Here is a 14,281-nt window from a genome sequence, read left to right as displayed (position 1 = left end):
CCTAAATCAGGCATAGGCAAACTCCGGCCCTCCAGATGTTTGGGACTACAATACCCATCACCCCTAGCTAACAAGACCAGTGGTCAGGGATGATGGGAATTGTAGTCCCAAACATCTGGAGGGCCAGAATTTGCCTATGCCTGCCCTAAATGGCTTGGGACTAAGTTATTCAACACATTGCCTACACCTGAATGAGTTTACCTGGGCACTGAGAGCAACCACAGACACCCTGCTTTCTGGTGTACCAGTGACAGCATCTAGCCCAATGGGGACCAGGGATAAGGGTCTTTTGGAATTTTCTCACTGGGTAATAGATATGCTCTCATTACTGCTGGATCTAAAAGAAAAAGAGTTCTGAAGTCATTTTTGTTCCAGTCTATATTTGGTTGAATTGCGCTGTACTTGAGAAAACCAAATTAGCTGCTGGTCGCTTTTAATCTATGTTTAAATGTCAAAATTGTGATTATTGTATTCTTACGTGTTTTGGAGCCTTGTAAACTGCCTTGCAGGGGCAGGACACTTTGATAGTTGGGTGAACACTCTTTCAAATAAACAAACAAATACAGCGTAGGCATGTTTACTCTGAAGTAAGCCCCAGTGTGGTCAGTATAGCACAGCCCCATGTAAATGTGCATGTGATTGTTGCAACCTTAATCTAAAATTAAGTGATTAAACACAACAGCTGTGGAAAGAAGGAACCCTTCCAACCAAAACAGTCCTAATCGCTCTTGCCACACATAATGTACAGAAAGGAGAGAGTTGGAGAGAGTATGGATAATGATATATAGTTCCATTTGACAGTATGTGCCTGGTGGAAAAAATTATGCTAGCTTCTCTTCTCTAATCTCTCTTTCCATAAATTGTTGATCAAATGCCTATGTGTGTGTGTGTGTGTGTGTGTGTGTCTGGGGGGTGATCTTGCATGCTTATAAAACTGTAAAAGTAAATGATCTCATATTTGCCATCTATCTGCAGACAGTCTTCTTGGCAGATACCCAATAATTGACTGACATGCATCTTACGGTACTAAGCTAATTAATACGTCTACCAATTCCCAAATGGGACTCAGGGGTAAAAAATCTGTTTAATGGAGTAAGCAGTGATTGTGTGTGTTTGTGTGTGTGGTCCAGAGACAACTGATAATTGACAAAAATACATGTTGAAATAAATCTCTCAAGAGTATAACAAGAACCTACTCTATAAAACTGTATGCCTGGAAGTAAGAGCCTTTAAAAATTAATAGATGTTTTAATTTGGAAGGGGGGGGGGAGATATTCGTAGTCCTTAAATCATTGCTGGAGGAATATGTTAATTTTTTCTACAAGATGGAAATCTGATTTTTAAAAACGATTAAGTGTAGCATCATTCACTTGAATAATGATGTCTTTATTTTTTGTAGCAATCTGCAGACTTGAATGTCAAATTCATGAGGTGGTCTCTGAGTAAATGCTTTTTTTTTTCTCAGGGGGGAAAAAACATAGGCAAATCTGTTTTATGGATTTGAAATGTCCTTGGAAGCATAAGTGGACAAGTTACTTTACGAACAAAAGTAAAACATCTTTTTTATATATCAAACATTTGTTAGTATAATACGATCACACTGTATATTAGAAAAACCTCAAAGAGAAAATGAAGTGATGGGGGAAACTCCAACTATTCCTAAGCATGTAAAAATTTAAATCCACAAATAAGTTAAGGTAACCATGCAGACCCATAAGGATTTTTTTTTTAAAAAACCCAAGATACTTTAGGGGAATGCCTTTTACGAGGTCTATTATGTTTCGAGTGGCCTAATAAATAGATTCCCTTAATATAGATTTTGGAATTTTAATGCTGCTGTTGTTTCAACAGAATGTGATTGGATCAGTCAAGTAAAATATAGAGAGCTGAGCATCTAGTCTTCCACCCATGAGCTGGGGTTGTGCATCCATGGGGTGGGGAACATTGAAACAAATACAGTGGTGCCTCGCAATATGAAATTAATTCATTCTGCGAGTTTTTTCGTCTTGCGAAGCACGGTTTCCCATAGGAATGCATTGAAAATCAAAAAAGGCTACCACACCTCAAAAACCTCAAAAAAGGCTACCACACCGCGTGCTATGAGTTGCTCCTCAAAGTCAAGTCGCAACTGCACCTCTTCAAGCAATGCACCCTGGGTATTAACGTTTTAAGAAAAAGGAAAGAAACTTGCAAGACGTTTTCGTCTTGCGAAGCGAGCCCATAGGGAAATTCGTCTTGCGAAGCAACTCAAAAAACAAAAAACTCTTTCGTCTTGCGAGTTTTTCGTCTTGTGAGGCATTCGTCTTGCGAGGTACCACTGTATGTGGGTCTTCTGTCTCCCCCAAGCAGGGGCAACCAGTCCTTACTGACAGGAGCACTCAGTTACTATTATTTATTGAAGATCTATGCCACCCTTCATCTGAGGATCACAGGGTGGTTCACAATATAAAAACACAAAAATGCATAACCCAGGAACAAGCAAAATCAATACCCACCCACCCCGCACAGTTTAAAAGGCCATGGGTTGTTTAATCAGACAAAAGCCAGGGAGAAGATGAATGTTTTCACCTGGCACCTAAAGATATGTACCAAAGGCTTCAGGCGTGCCTCCCTGGGGAGGGCATCCCACAAATGGGGAGCCACTCATGTTGCCACCCTCCGGACCTCATGTGGAAGAGGTGCACTTCAGCTGATGATTGCAGGGTCAGGTTGTTTCATATCAGGAAAGGTGGTCCTTGAGATATTGCAGTCCTGAGCCATTTAATGCTTTGTAGGTCAAAACCAGCACTTTGAATCGCACCTGGAAATTACCGTATTTTTCGCTCCATAAGACGCACTTTTTCCCTCCTAAAAAGTAAGGGGAAATGTGTGTGTGTCTTATGGAGCGAATGCAGGGGGGAGGCAGGCAGAAAAAGCCCCCAAGAGCCACACACAAGCTCCGTGCGGCTCTTGCGGGCTTTTCCCCAGGAGCGAGAAGGGACTGACACGGCCAGTAAGTCCCTTCTCCCTCCTCGTAGAAAAGCCCGCAGGAGCAGCGTGCTCCTTAAAGGGTGCATGGCACTTATGGGCTTTTGTGGGAGGTGGGAGAATTGCCATAGTCACGCGCAGTCTCTCTCGACCAGGAGAGGCTGCGTGCGGCTATGGCAGAAGCCAAGACAGCCAGCGGGATGGATCCCGCTGGCTGTCTGGGCTTCTTTGCTCTTTGGGACTGGGGGGGGGGGACGCGGGCTTCCCCCAGCAGCCCCGAGAAGCTCTCCCCCTCTAAAAACTAGGTGCGCCTTATGGAGCGAAAAATACGGTATTTGGCAGCCAGTGCAGTCAGGCCAGGACTGGCACCATATGCTTGAACCGTTGCACGTGGGATTCTTTTTTAGCGATCATTTGCCAATTATCTGGAAGTACTGTACGGAATGGGACTTACTCCCGAGTAGACATGTGTATTACTGTACTGCCGGTGCATTTTTTTTAAATTAACTGCTGCCCTGCTTGTAAATTCTTCTTGTTTCATTGCTGGGACTTGCGTTGTATTTTAAATCCCTTGTGATCCTTCTTGATGCTGAAGGGTACAATATCAATGATACCATCAAATAAGATGGAAAGACTTTAGCTTAGTGAAGAGTCAAGGCTAGTCAGCTTCCTCTGTTTCTAATACATACATAGTTTTAGGATGCCAAAGAGCTATTCATGAAGCCCAGCATCTGTGCCTATCACTCTAGCTGAATGGGGTTGCTCAGCTTCACCCCAGGTAGGTCTGTAGGTCATCAAAACAGCTTTTCCTGTTTTGGGATGTGGCCCTTATTTTCAAGGGCTTCTTTTAATACAGAACATCCTGTCCCCTCCCTCCCTGGGCAAATTCAGGAAGCTATAGGTCCCTGCTTTCCACAGAACACATGCAATTAGATTTATTCAAAACCCTGCTTATTCAGCTGAAAAGGCTCCCAGAGTGGATCAAAAGGAAAACAAGGCAGTTCTCAGGACATAACATAAAAGGGAAAAGGGATGGGATGGTAGAGGAGAAAAAGAAGAAGCAGGCACCAATTCTTAACGTTACTTTCCTTTTAATGACCAGCTGAGAGCCTGATGGAATGGCTCTGCTAAATGCTTAAAAAGAGCATGAAATCAGCTGATCACTTAGCAGAGTCAGTGCTTCCCTTCTCTTCCTCTGCAGCTTCATGGAAAAACTGTGGGTAGTCCCTGACAGTTGATGAAGGGCCAAAGACTGCCAGTGTCTCAGTAAAGCCCATGCCATAGTCCGGCTTTCCTTCTGTTGGTCAGTCTAGACAACTATGGTCTAACAGCAGCTCACTGAGCCTTGCTATCTAAGTTCTGGAGGCTGCAGAAACTGAATCTGGGACCTTTTTCAGCACAACATGTGCAGCGTAATGGTTAGTCTAGGACCTGGGAGACCATGGAGCTCATTGGTTGACCTTGGACCTTGGTGGTTATGGGGAATACTTGAAGAGGGGGCAGAACCATGGATGCCCCCTTGAGCTCCTTGGATAAAAGTTGGGCTAGAAATGCAATAAGTGTCACAAATAAATAATCGTAAGCTAACAAGCAAGCCTTTGGTTTCCATTGGCCTCCTTCATTGGTTATCTTCACTACTGGGGAGCTACACATACACACAAACACATCCCATAATCTGTGCTTGGTGTTATGTAGGTTTGGGCTGCAACTGACACTGAGGACAGCAGAGAAAGAAGTGGCACAATCTGCCCAATACTCTCCTGCGGGAAACCCAGTGAAATCTGTGGGAATTGTGCAAGAGCGCTGCTCTCATGCCTGAAAGTTCCAGGGTTGGGTGTGTGCACTAAGAACTGAGCAAATGAAACAAGCCAGGCCTCATTTGACTCGACAAAAACCATCTCCAGATAAATATGAAAACTGGGAAATGCACGTATGTGGCATGCTCTGTACACTCCAGATGGGGAGAAAAGAGCCGTGGTGTCAAACTCCACAGACTGGGAGGCGGCTCTTAAGGGGGAAACTGGCACCAGAACAAAGATGCTGATAATAGGACATGCTTAGATAGCTACCTATCAGTCATGAGCAGAAACGGAAACGTGAGCAGCTGGCCTTGGAAACCACAGAGGCTATGCTAAATGTATTTAATCATGAAGAAAGTCAGAAAATGGCTTATGGGTGTGATCTACCAGCTAAGGGTTTTTAAGGCCCACTGGTTTCATTGGGAGGTTAGAACACATGCTTAAAATGAGGCTTGGAGATGCTTAACTCCAATTACAGTAGGCCCTACATTTCTAAATTACGATATAGCTTTACCAGGACTGAAAGAAAAAGCTTCACTGTCATCCACAGACCCATCAGTATTCCTTTGGAAGACATCAAACTCATGACTGATTCAATGAAAATTTAAGTTGGTGCATTTAGATGCAGACTTACCTCAGGATGACCTCCAACTTCAATGTATGTGCACACGGGATGGAAAGCCCCAGTTCCACAGACATACAAATGAGTTTGGTTGTAAGCCTTAAGCACCTTGACGAAGTTAGCACATTCTTTCTACAAAGGGCAAAAATGGAGCATAAAATAAGTCAGCATAAATACTGAATCCTCTCTTTGTCACAGGCATGCTACATAACAACTTCTGCAGCTACTCACCATTGCTTTCTCATTTTAAACCTTCCAAGGCTCAATGTGGCTTTCCAACTGAACATAAATAATAATTATACACAGTCTGAAACAACAGCTTCACAAGCAGTGGCAAGAAAGGCTACAGTGCCTAGGCAGAAGCCATAGGCCTTTCAGAACAGGTGAGCTTCACATCCTTGCCAAAAGGCCATGTGAGCAGAACATCTTCCAACCTCAAGGAGGTGCAGAGCAATTGCAGTATAAAGTCTCTGCTGCTCAGGTGATGTGTCCTTCATGCCGGATGTGGACAGCAGCTGGGCTCAAGTGTGCTTTGAAGAAGTAAAAGGCAACATAAAATGATGGCTAGTTCGGGATATGAGGAAAACAAACTACTGTCCACGTTGCTGTAAGTTTAAACAATTTCATAATGGAACCAGCGAGGGTTGGGAAAGGAGGTGATGTCTCTCCTCAAAAGACCTCCTGGCTCCATCTCCTCCTGGCACTTCTTGTACATCTGTGGAAACTAATTGCCAGTTTGGAAGCCAACCCCCTGCCCCCCAGGCAACCGTCTCCTGAATTTCCTTCAGTTTCCCTCATCTGCAACACCTCAGCATTTGATGAGAATTTGGGAAGCCTGTCAAGCACAGTGAATCTGTCAGGGCAGGTGAGATGAAGCCTGGCAGGGGGGCTTCAGGCTATTTCACAAGCAAGCTATAAACAACCCTATCCAAATGAAATAATAATGCTCCCCTTTGAAGTACGCTGGTCCTAAGATAAGAAGTGAAAGCATTCATATTTTTTTTCCAGCTTTTCTTCTGAAAAATAAAATAAACGTTGTGATGACATATCGGGATGAAAAGATTGTTCCCTACTTTGAGCAGTGGATAGGAGTTCTTCAGGGTTTTTGCCCATTCTTGTTACCTAAGATCTTTTGAACTGGATATAATGTTAGGATCTTCCACGCGCAAAATATGGACTCAGCCACCAAGATATGGCCTTTTGAAAAAGTCACAAAGCAAGAAGCTGGTCTGCTTATTGCTAGATTGCCTTTAGAATTCTTAGATACGGATTTGCAGACCAGTTGCATTTCCAAAACTACAATGAAGTCAAGGAGACTGCAAGCCGTGTTAAGCGGTATGTGAATTGCCCCCTTAGGCTAAATTCTTCCATCAATTACCTCGGATTTACACAGTGTTGCTCTATTAATGTCAACAGAGTTTGTCCAAATTAATGCTAATATAACTGACAGCAAAATATGTATCCCACCCTCTCTTTTTAATTTGTTTCTCATCTACAATGCATCGTATTTTTAATGATGGATTATAGAAATAAAAGAGCTAATGAAACACTAGGAGAGGCTACTAAGAGCAATAAACCTTCAACTATAAAATAAATTTATTTACCATTGAAAGTTTCCATTCCAGTTGCAATGGCTAAAATAGCTTTCCTGTGTTTTACAGCTGTTTTAAAAGAGCCTTTAAGCTCCATTACAGCCGTATACAGCCATAGCAGATTAGTTTCCTTAATATATTTTATGCAACTGGGGAAAAAAGTGAGTGAGAGAGGATATTAAACCACAAAAATGACATAAAATTGATGGCAAAGATTTCATCTCCACTGAGGGAAAGAGTTCAAAGTGAAGTTTTCCCCCCCACTTTCTGTTTGATTCAACAAAACATACTGGGTGATATTCATTGTTAGTCGGACTCCTAGTAGTAGGTCTGCTGATTTCAATGGGACTTACTCCCAGGTAAATTGCATTAGGGTGGCCACCTAATTCTCATTCTTTGCTTTACTGGGCCTGTCAGGTCCTATGAATTATTACTTTGATGTCAGTTTGTTGAATGGAGTTTTTTCCTATAAAATACACACAGGAGCTCAACCTTAGTCATGATGAACGTTGGCTGCATTGTGTCTATTGCTGACATTCTCATAGGCTGGGATCAGACTATAGTTTCACTCATCTTCTCCCTGCATGTGGGGGAGACCGATATCATCACATGCAACCCACCATGTGTCTTCTGATCTGCCTCTGGCACCCCATTTGTCTGTGCATGAGTGTAAGTTGCTCATATCCCAAGTACAGTGGTACCTCGGGTTAGGAACTTAATTTGTTCTGGAGAAGAAGAAGAAGAGGAGTTTGGATTTGATATCCCACCTTTCACTCCCTTTAAGGAGTCTCAAAGCAGCTAACAATCTCCTTTCCCTTCCTCCCCCACAACAAACACTCTGTGAGGTGAGTGGGGCTGAGAGACTTCAGAGAAGTGTGACTGGCCCAAGGTCACCCAGCAGCTACATGTGGAGGAGCGGAGACGCGAACCCGGTTCCCCAGATTACGAGACTACCGCTCTTAACCACTACACCACACTGGCTCTCCAGTGGACCCCCAGTGGAGGTCTGTTCTTAACCTGAAACTGTTCTTAACCTGAAGCACCACTTTAGGTAATGGGGCCTCCCGCTGCTGCTGTGCCGCCGCCACACGATTTCTGTTCACATCCTGAAGCAAAGTTCTTAACCCGAGGTACTATTTCTGGATTAGCGGAGTCTGTAACCTGAAGCGCCTGTAACCTGAGGTACCACTGTATCTTATCCGAAACAAGCTATCTGTCTTCCCAGTTCCCAGCCACATGAACCTATCTACAACACCACCATCTTATCAAGGTTTAACTGTGTTTTTTTGGCCCTCATCTAGCCTGTCACCATCTCCAGACATCAGTCGAGTACATCTATACCCCATCTTGGTTCAGACAGAATGGAAAGAAAAAGCTGTGTCTACCATACTCAAAACAAAATAAAAAAATTCCTTCCAGTAGCACCTTAGAGACCAGCTAAGTTTGTTATTGGTATGAGCTTTCATGCGCTTGCACACTTCTTCAGATACCCCGTGTCCCAGTGTCACTCCAGTGTCACTCCAGCTGGACACCATGGTTAATGAATTGAAACCCACCAAAATATCAAGAGGAAATCAACACAGTAGTATTCCCCATGCCTCTCACCTTCATAGGAAACACTCAAAGGGCTTACATATTAAAATATGCATTTAATCATTTGCCAGTCTGATATCCCAGAGAGGCAGTCCTTTTAGTCTATAGCAGCAAAGACTCTGAAGCGACTTGAGGACCTTCACGATTAATTGTAGCATAAAGTTTTCTGCACTAGGCCCTACCTCAACCATTGTATAATCCTCTAATCTACAGTCCACAAAATCTTATGACACAATAAAAGAATTTATTGTTAAGATGCGATAAAATTGTTTGTTGTCTCAGACTAGAACGACACTCGGACTTGACCTTCTGTTCCAATTTGAAAGTCACCATTTGAGAGATAGGACCATGATGTCAGTTGTAGAAGATGCTCTACCTACCGCAACCCACCCCCTTTCCTTCTCTCTACAGGACAAGTTCTAACATTGGTTGCCACCCAAACAGCTATACTCCATTGGAAACAGGAAACACCAATAAAAACTGTATTGGGCCCCATAGATGCAGGCTGTCATAAAGCCTAATTAAATCTGCATTTGTGAAAAGATTGCCAAATGGTATAGGAAAGCCTCCCTGTGGGCTTTGTTATGACATAGCCAAGACTGAAATACTCTGCCAATTTTATTAGGGCTCTCCCCTTCACTCCACAGAGCGATGGTATGATGGTATTCAGACATGTCTTAGCTGTGAAACTTGGCAAACAGTGTTATTCTGGAAACGGGTGACAAAGTATGCCGACTTCAATGCAAAGCAGTTCCTCCCGCTATTCTGGCTCTGAGCCTGGAATGACTTAGCCGTCTTCAAAATGGGCTTGTCCAACTTGGCAGCAGCTCACTGTTGCTGCCTTACCCTCCAGCCGACAGGATATTTGTTCTTTAATGGGAGAGCCAATGCTAACAATACAGAGTAGTTAAAGCTTGTGTGATCTTGGTGTAAGATGCTGGCAAATACAGCAAAGGCTTTGTGCGTGTGTGTGTGTGCGTGTGTGCGCGCGTGCACGTGCGCACGCACACACACACAAGCTCTCTCTCTTTCTCTCTCTAAATATAACAGATGGGAAAATAAGGAAGCACATAATTTTGAAGTGCATGAACGCTTATTCCTGATCTACACAAATCCCTCAACAAACGGGAACACTGTTCCCAGGCTATGCCACTTCAAATTGCAAGTGGAAACCCATATAAAATTATCTCTGAAATAGAAAAAGATATATATCTGGGAGAAGAGTTCTAACCTAGACTTTATATTATATAATCATTTTTATATCATATATTTATATTATATTATATTATTATTATATTAATTTCTCAGAGGAACATTTGCACATGTAACTCCACACCAGTAATGATCTTTTGTCTAGCTACAATTGGGACGTTGCTTGTGAATGGAAAAATAGTGTACTGCATGTTTGTAGTGCTTTCCTTAAACACTCTGCATGCATTGTCTCATCTGCTATTATTTTTATAGATCTGGAGATGAATCTTTGTGCGTCATGAAGCATGGGTTTGATCCAGCCAAAGTTAAGGACTTTTAGTTCCATTACTTTCAGTGAGCGAGACCTAAGCAGGGATCACATCACACCCTTTCTACAGAAGGTGAACAAGGGCTGACAGTGGCTTGTCAAAAGTCCCCAGGATGAGTGAGAATCTGAATGCCACTATCCCATGTCCAATCAAAGTTATTCATCCAAAGGGCGTCATTTGCTCTATTAGGAAGAGTGTGAAAGGGTGCTGACTGCAGTTCAAGTGGAGATTGTTTTCATCATATATTTCCATTATTATTATTATTATTATTATTATTATTATTAACAACAGTACATTTACTTTGTGCTTCTTTTGGCCATGATTCAAACACACACAGATGCTTCGGAAGTGTCCAGAAGTTGCCCTGCTGCTTTCATCGCCCATTCACTCAGGTCCCATTACGTTTAAGACATGTGAGGAGCTCGTAGAATGGAGATGTTAGATAAAAAATATCCATTGACATCAGACAGATTTCTCATGACAACAGGGTTCCCAACAGGGTTCTCTAGAGAGAAGAAGAACCACCCTAAACCAAAGAATGAAGTGTTAGCACTGAAGTTTCTTGCCAACAGTCACCACTTGAAAATTCGTATGTCTTTCTCGGCAACAAAATCTCTCTATTATTAAGCGGCTCTCAATATTTGTGTATCAAACAGATAGAAGGGATTATATACACAGCCTGAGCAAACAATGAAAAGGTATATAAAATAAAAACTTAGGAGCCAAGCACAGAAGGATTAAAAAAACAAAACACAAAAGGTACATAATGCTGATTACGTTATATTACACAGATTTCTCCCCCTAGACGATTACAAAAATAAAGTCCACCCATCTGTCAAAACACCTGCACTGTATATGGAAAAATAAATAAAACAGAACTAGGTGTTTTCACTAGATTCTAGTCATTCTCTTTTTCTCCATAAGCTTGGAAATTATACATTCAGGCATTGGAAGAGTATTGCATTTCTTCTGAAGCAAGAACTGCCATTTCTTCTTATCAGAACCATTATCAGAACAGAACATTCACTTCTGCTATTTAAAAATAAGTGAATGAACCCACTTGCATAACCTTACAAGCATCTGGAAATCTAAGGGCTTTTATATATGAACAGTAGCTCATGGACTGAAAGTGGGAGACTGAATGTTGGAAGGCTTCCCCACAACTCCAGAAAACTTCGCAGATGTAGAAAAGTATGCAAAAAGTAGCTTTTTAGTGCAGCCTTTCGCCAACATGCTAATTCTTAGAGGTGCAGGGAGGGTGTTCCTTCTTGTGTTCAAGTAATTATTACCACCACTCCCTCTACCTGCAACTTCAAGTAACATGGAAGAGGAGGAGGAGGAGGAGGAGAAGGAGGAGGAGAAGGAGAAGGAGAAGGAGAAGGAGAAGGAGAAGGAGAAGGAGAAGGGGAAGGAGGAGGAGGAGGAGGAGGAGGAGGAGGAGGAGGAGGAGAAGAAGAAGAAGAAGAAGAAGAAGAAGAAGAAGAAGAAGAAGGTGGTTGATGGAGAGAAAGGCTACAGCTGACTCTCCTGTGTTTGAAAATAACTACAGTGGTGCCTCGCAAGACGAAATTAATCTGTTCCGCGAGTGTCTTCGTCTAGCGGTTTTTTCGTCTTGCGAAGCAACCCTATTAGCGGCTTAGCGGATTAGTGCTATTAGCGGTTTAGCGGCTATTAAAGGCTTAGCGGCTTAGCTGCTAAAAGGCTATTAGCGGCTTGGCGGCTTAGAAAAAGGGGGGGGGAGCGGGAAAAAAATCTCAAGACTCGCAAGACATTTTTGTCTTGCGAAGCAAGCCCATAGGGAAATTCGTCCTGTGAAGCAACTAAAAAATGGAAAACCCTTTCGTCTAGCGGGTTTTCCGTCTTGCGAGGCATTCGTCTTGTGGGGCACCACTGTACTTACATAGCTTGGCGAACTGGCCACACAATGAACAGTGCCAGGGCTTCATAGGGATGTATCCCACTAAGTCACACTCATGTTCTTTAGATTTCAGAGGGTTGGATTCAACTAAACAGTCGTGCTAGTGGATACCAAGGCAAGGAGTCCCATTGGTGCAATGAGGTTTTTACTTCTCCCTCTGTGTGCCCTCCTGCCACCCCGCCACCCAAACTGGCTCCAGAGAGTTGGCAGAATAAGAGAGTACAATGTGTGTGCTGGAGAATGTTTCATATTCATTATGCGTGTTAGCTGTCTGTGTTATTTGCCCTTTGAAAACAACAACATGTTAAATAGTATTTTTCTGCCTGTTAAAACAAAAAAAGCAAAGGAGAAGAAGCATGTCATGGAGATGGCTGAGCCAAAACCTTCCTCCTTAACCTATAGGGGTTTTATTGTGGGGGGGGCATTCAATCCTGGGGGAGCCCCTGCCTGCAGGGTGAAGTGATACAACCAAACAAAGGTCATATGAGAGACAGAAAGAGAGAGCACTAAAATGAGCCCAGTAGCCAACATGAATTCAGTGAGGCTGGTTTTGAGGCGAGATCAGAGCACACCTGTATCTTTCAATAAATGAGTTTCACCATAAAATAATGTTCCACTATGAGCTTTCTATCAGAACCTGTCTCTCCTACTCAGAGAAAATCATGTGCAGCTTTGGCCTTAAAGAGTTGGAAACATAGCTAAAATGGCGAACAAAAAGGAATGGTTAAATAGACAGCGTGAAACATTCAGCCCTCTTAGGAATGACATTACTCTTAAGCATGATGAGTATTGTCAAAAGGGAAGTAACAAAAGTGATAAACACAAAATTAGATTTCCTCTTTCTCTTGGAACGTCTCCTGGGAATTTTCAGAATGAAGCTGCTGACGGGGTGTGGACATTGATAAGGTATTTTTAGTAGCTTAGCCCATCCCTTTTCAAGTCTTGTTATCTCTCTGATTAAGTGTTCATTGACCAGAGAGACTCGAGTTATCTTTCTGATTTCTTGATAGAACAGAGTTCATGGGAAGAATTAGATTTCTTTTCTCTAAAGATACTACCCACAGCCAATTTTAAATGCATGCTGTTAAACAGAGACAGAGAATATATGTAGAAGAGAACCAGTCTGCAAAAAAAATTGTGGAGTATCCAGAGGCTTAAGGTAAAATGATAATTTCACACAAGCCACCTATGTAGAGTTAGACATTCCAGAGGTGGAGAATTTTTTTCTAGCTGGTGGGTCATTTTAACAGCTTTCCAATCCCCAACCCATGTGGGCCATTTTGACCAGTGGGTGGGCTAACAACCTGTCAATTGCCGGATTCCATAGCTCTACCACTGGACTCCAATGACTGGACTATAGGCTTTTCAGATGATTAGAAAAATCCCAAGAAGGTTTCCTCAAAGCAGTCCAAAACCCACTGCCTAGAAAAAGCCAACCGCTGCAGAAAAATGTACTGGCCCTTTAATTGGTCAGATGCACCATGGGTACAGTGGAAGGGCACTTCCATCTTGACTCTCTTACACTGACCATGAAACAGGCAGCCACTCCTAGACACTGCAGGTGCAACCTACATTTTCTTCTTCAGCTACGGGGTTGCTAACCATGGTCCTGAACCAGTACCTTGGTCCTTGTCCAAGGTCCTGCTGATGTCAATGCTGCTTAGGCTATCACTTTCTCTTGGTGGTGGACATCACCATGGATCACAGCATGGCCACCGAAAAGGCCCTGTCTATTGTGCTGACCAACCTGATTGATCTTACTAATTAGCCCATGAACATGGCCTCCATGGCCAGTCTTAGATTAGAATGAGGTTATTTGAAAGACCACTCAAACCTATGTGGGGTTTGAAGATTGTTGTTCTTTACTCATTTAGTCGTCCCCTTCTCCTAGTCCGACTCTTCGTGACCCCATGGACCAGAGCATGCCAGACACTCCTGTCTTCCACTGCCTCCCGCAGTTTGATCAAACTCATGTTGGTAGCTTCAAGAACACTGCCCAACCATCTCGTCCTCTGTCGTCCCCTTCTCCTTGTGCCCTCCATCTTTCCCAGCATCAGGGTCTTTTCCAGGGAGTCTTCTCTTCTCATGAGGTGGCCAAAGTATTGGAGCCTCAGCTTCACGATCTGTCCTTCCAGTGAGCACTCAGGACTGATTTCCTTCAGAATGGATAGGTTTGATCTACTTGAAGTCCATGGGACTCTCAAGAGTCTCCTCCAGCACCATAATTCAAAAGCATCAATTCTTCGGCGATCAGCCTTCTTTAAGGTCCA

At 43.1% G+C, this 14,281-nt stretch overlaps 1 protein-coding gene across 1 annotated transcript in view; it reads right to left on the bottom strand.

Moving 5' to 3' along the window:
* The window catches only part of SEMA3A (semaphorin 3A), a 186,356-nt gene that overhangs the window by 92,508 nt on the left and 79,567 nt on the right, over window positions 1-14,281 (bottom strand). The window contains exon 4 of the mRNA XM_081005480.1: window positions 5,401-5,520. Within this exon, the coding sequence (XP_080861606.1) occupies window positions 5,401-5,520 (120 nt within the window). The remainder of the gene's footprint in view (window positions 1-5,400; window positions 5,521-14,281) is intronic.

The sequence above is a fragment of the Podarcis pityusensis genome, assembly GCF_964106645.2.
Source record: "Podarcis pityusensis genome assembly, chromosome: 5".
Lineage (NCBI taxonomy): Eukaryota > Metazoa > Chordata > Lepidosauria > Squamata > Lacertidae > Podarcis > Podarcis pityusensis.
This window is presented reverse-complemented; position numbering and strand designations above follow the sequence as displayed.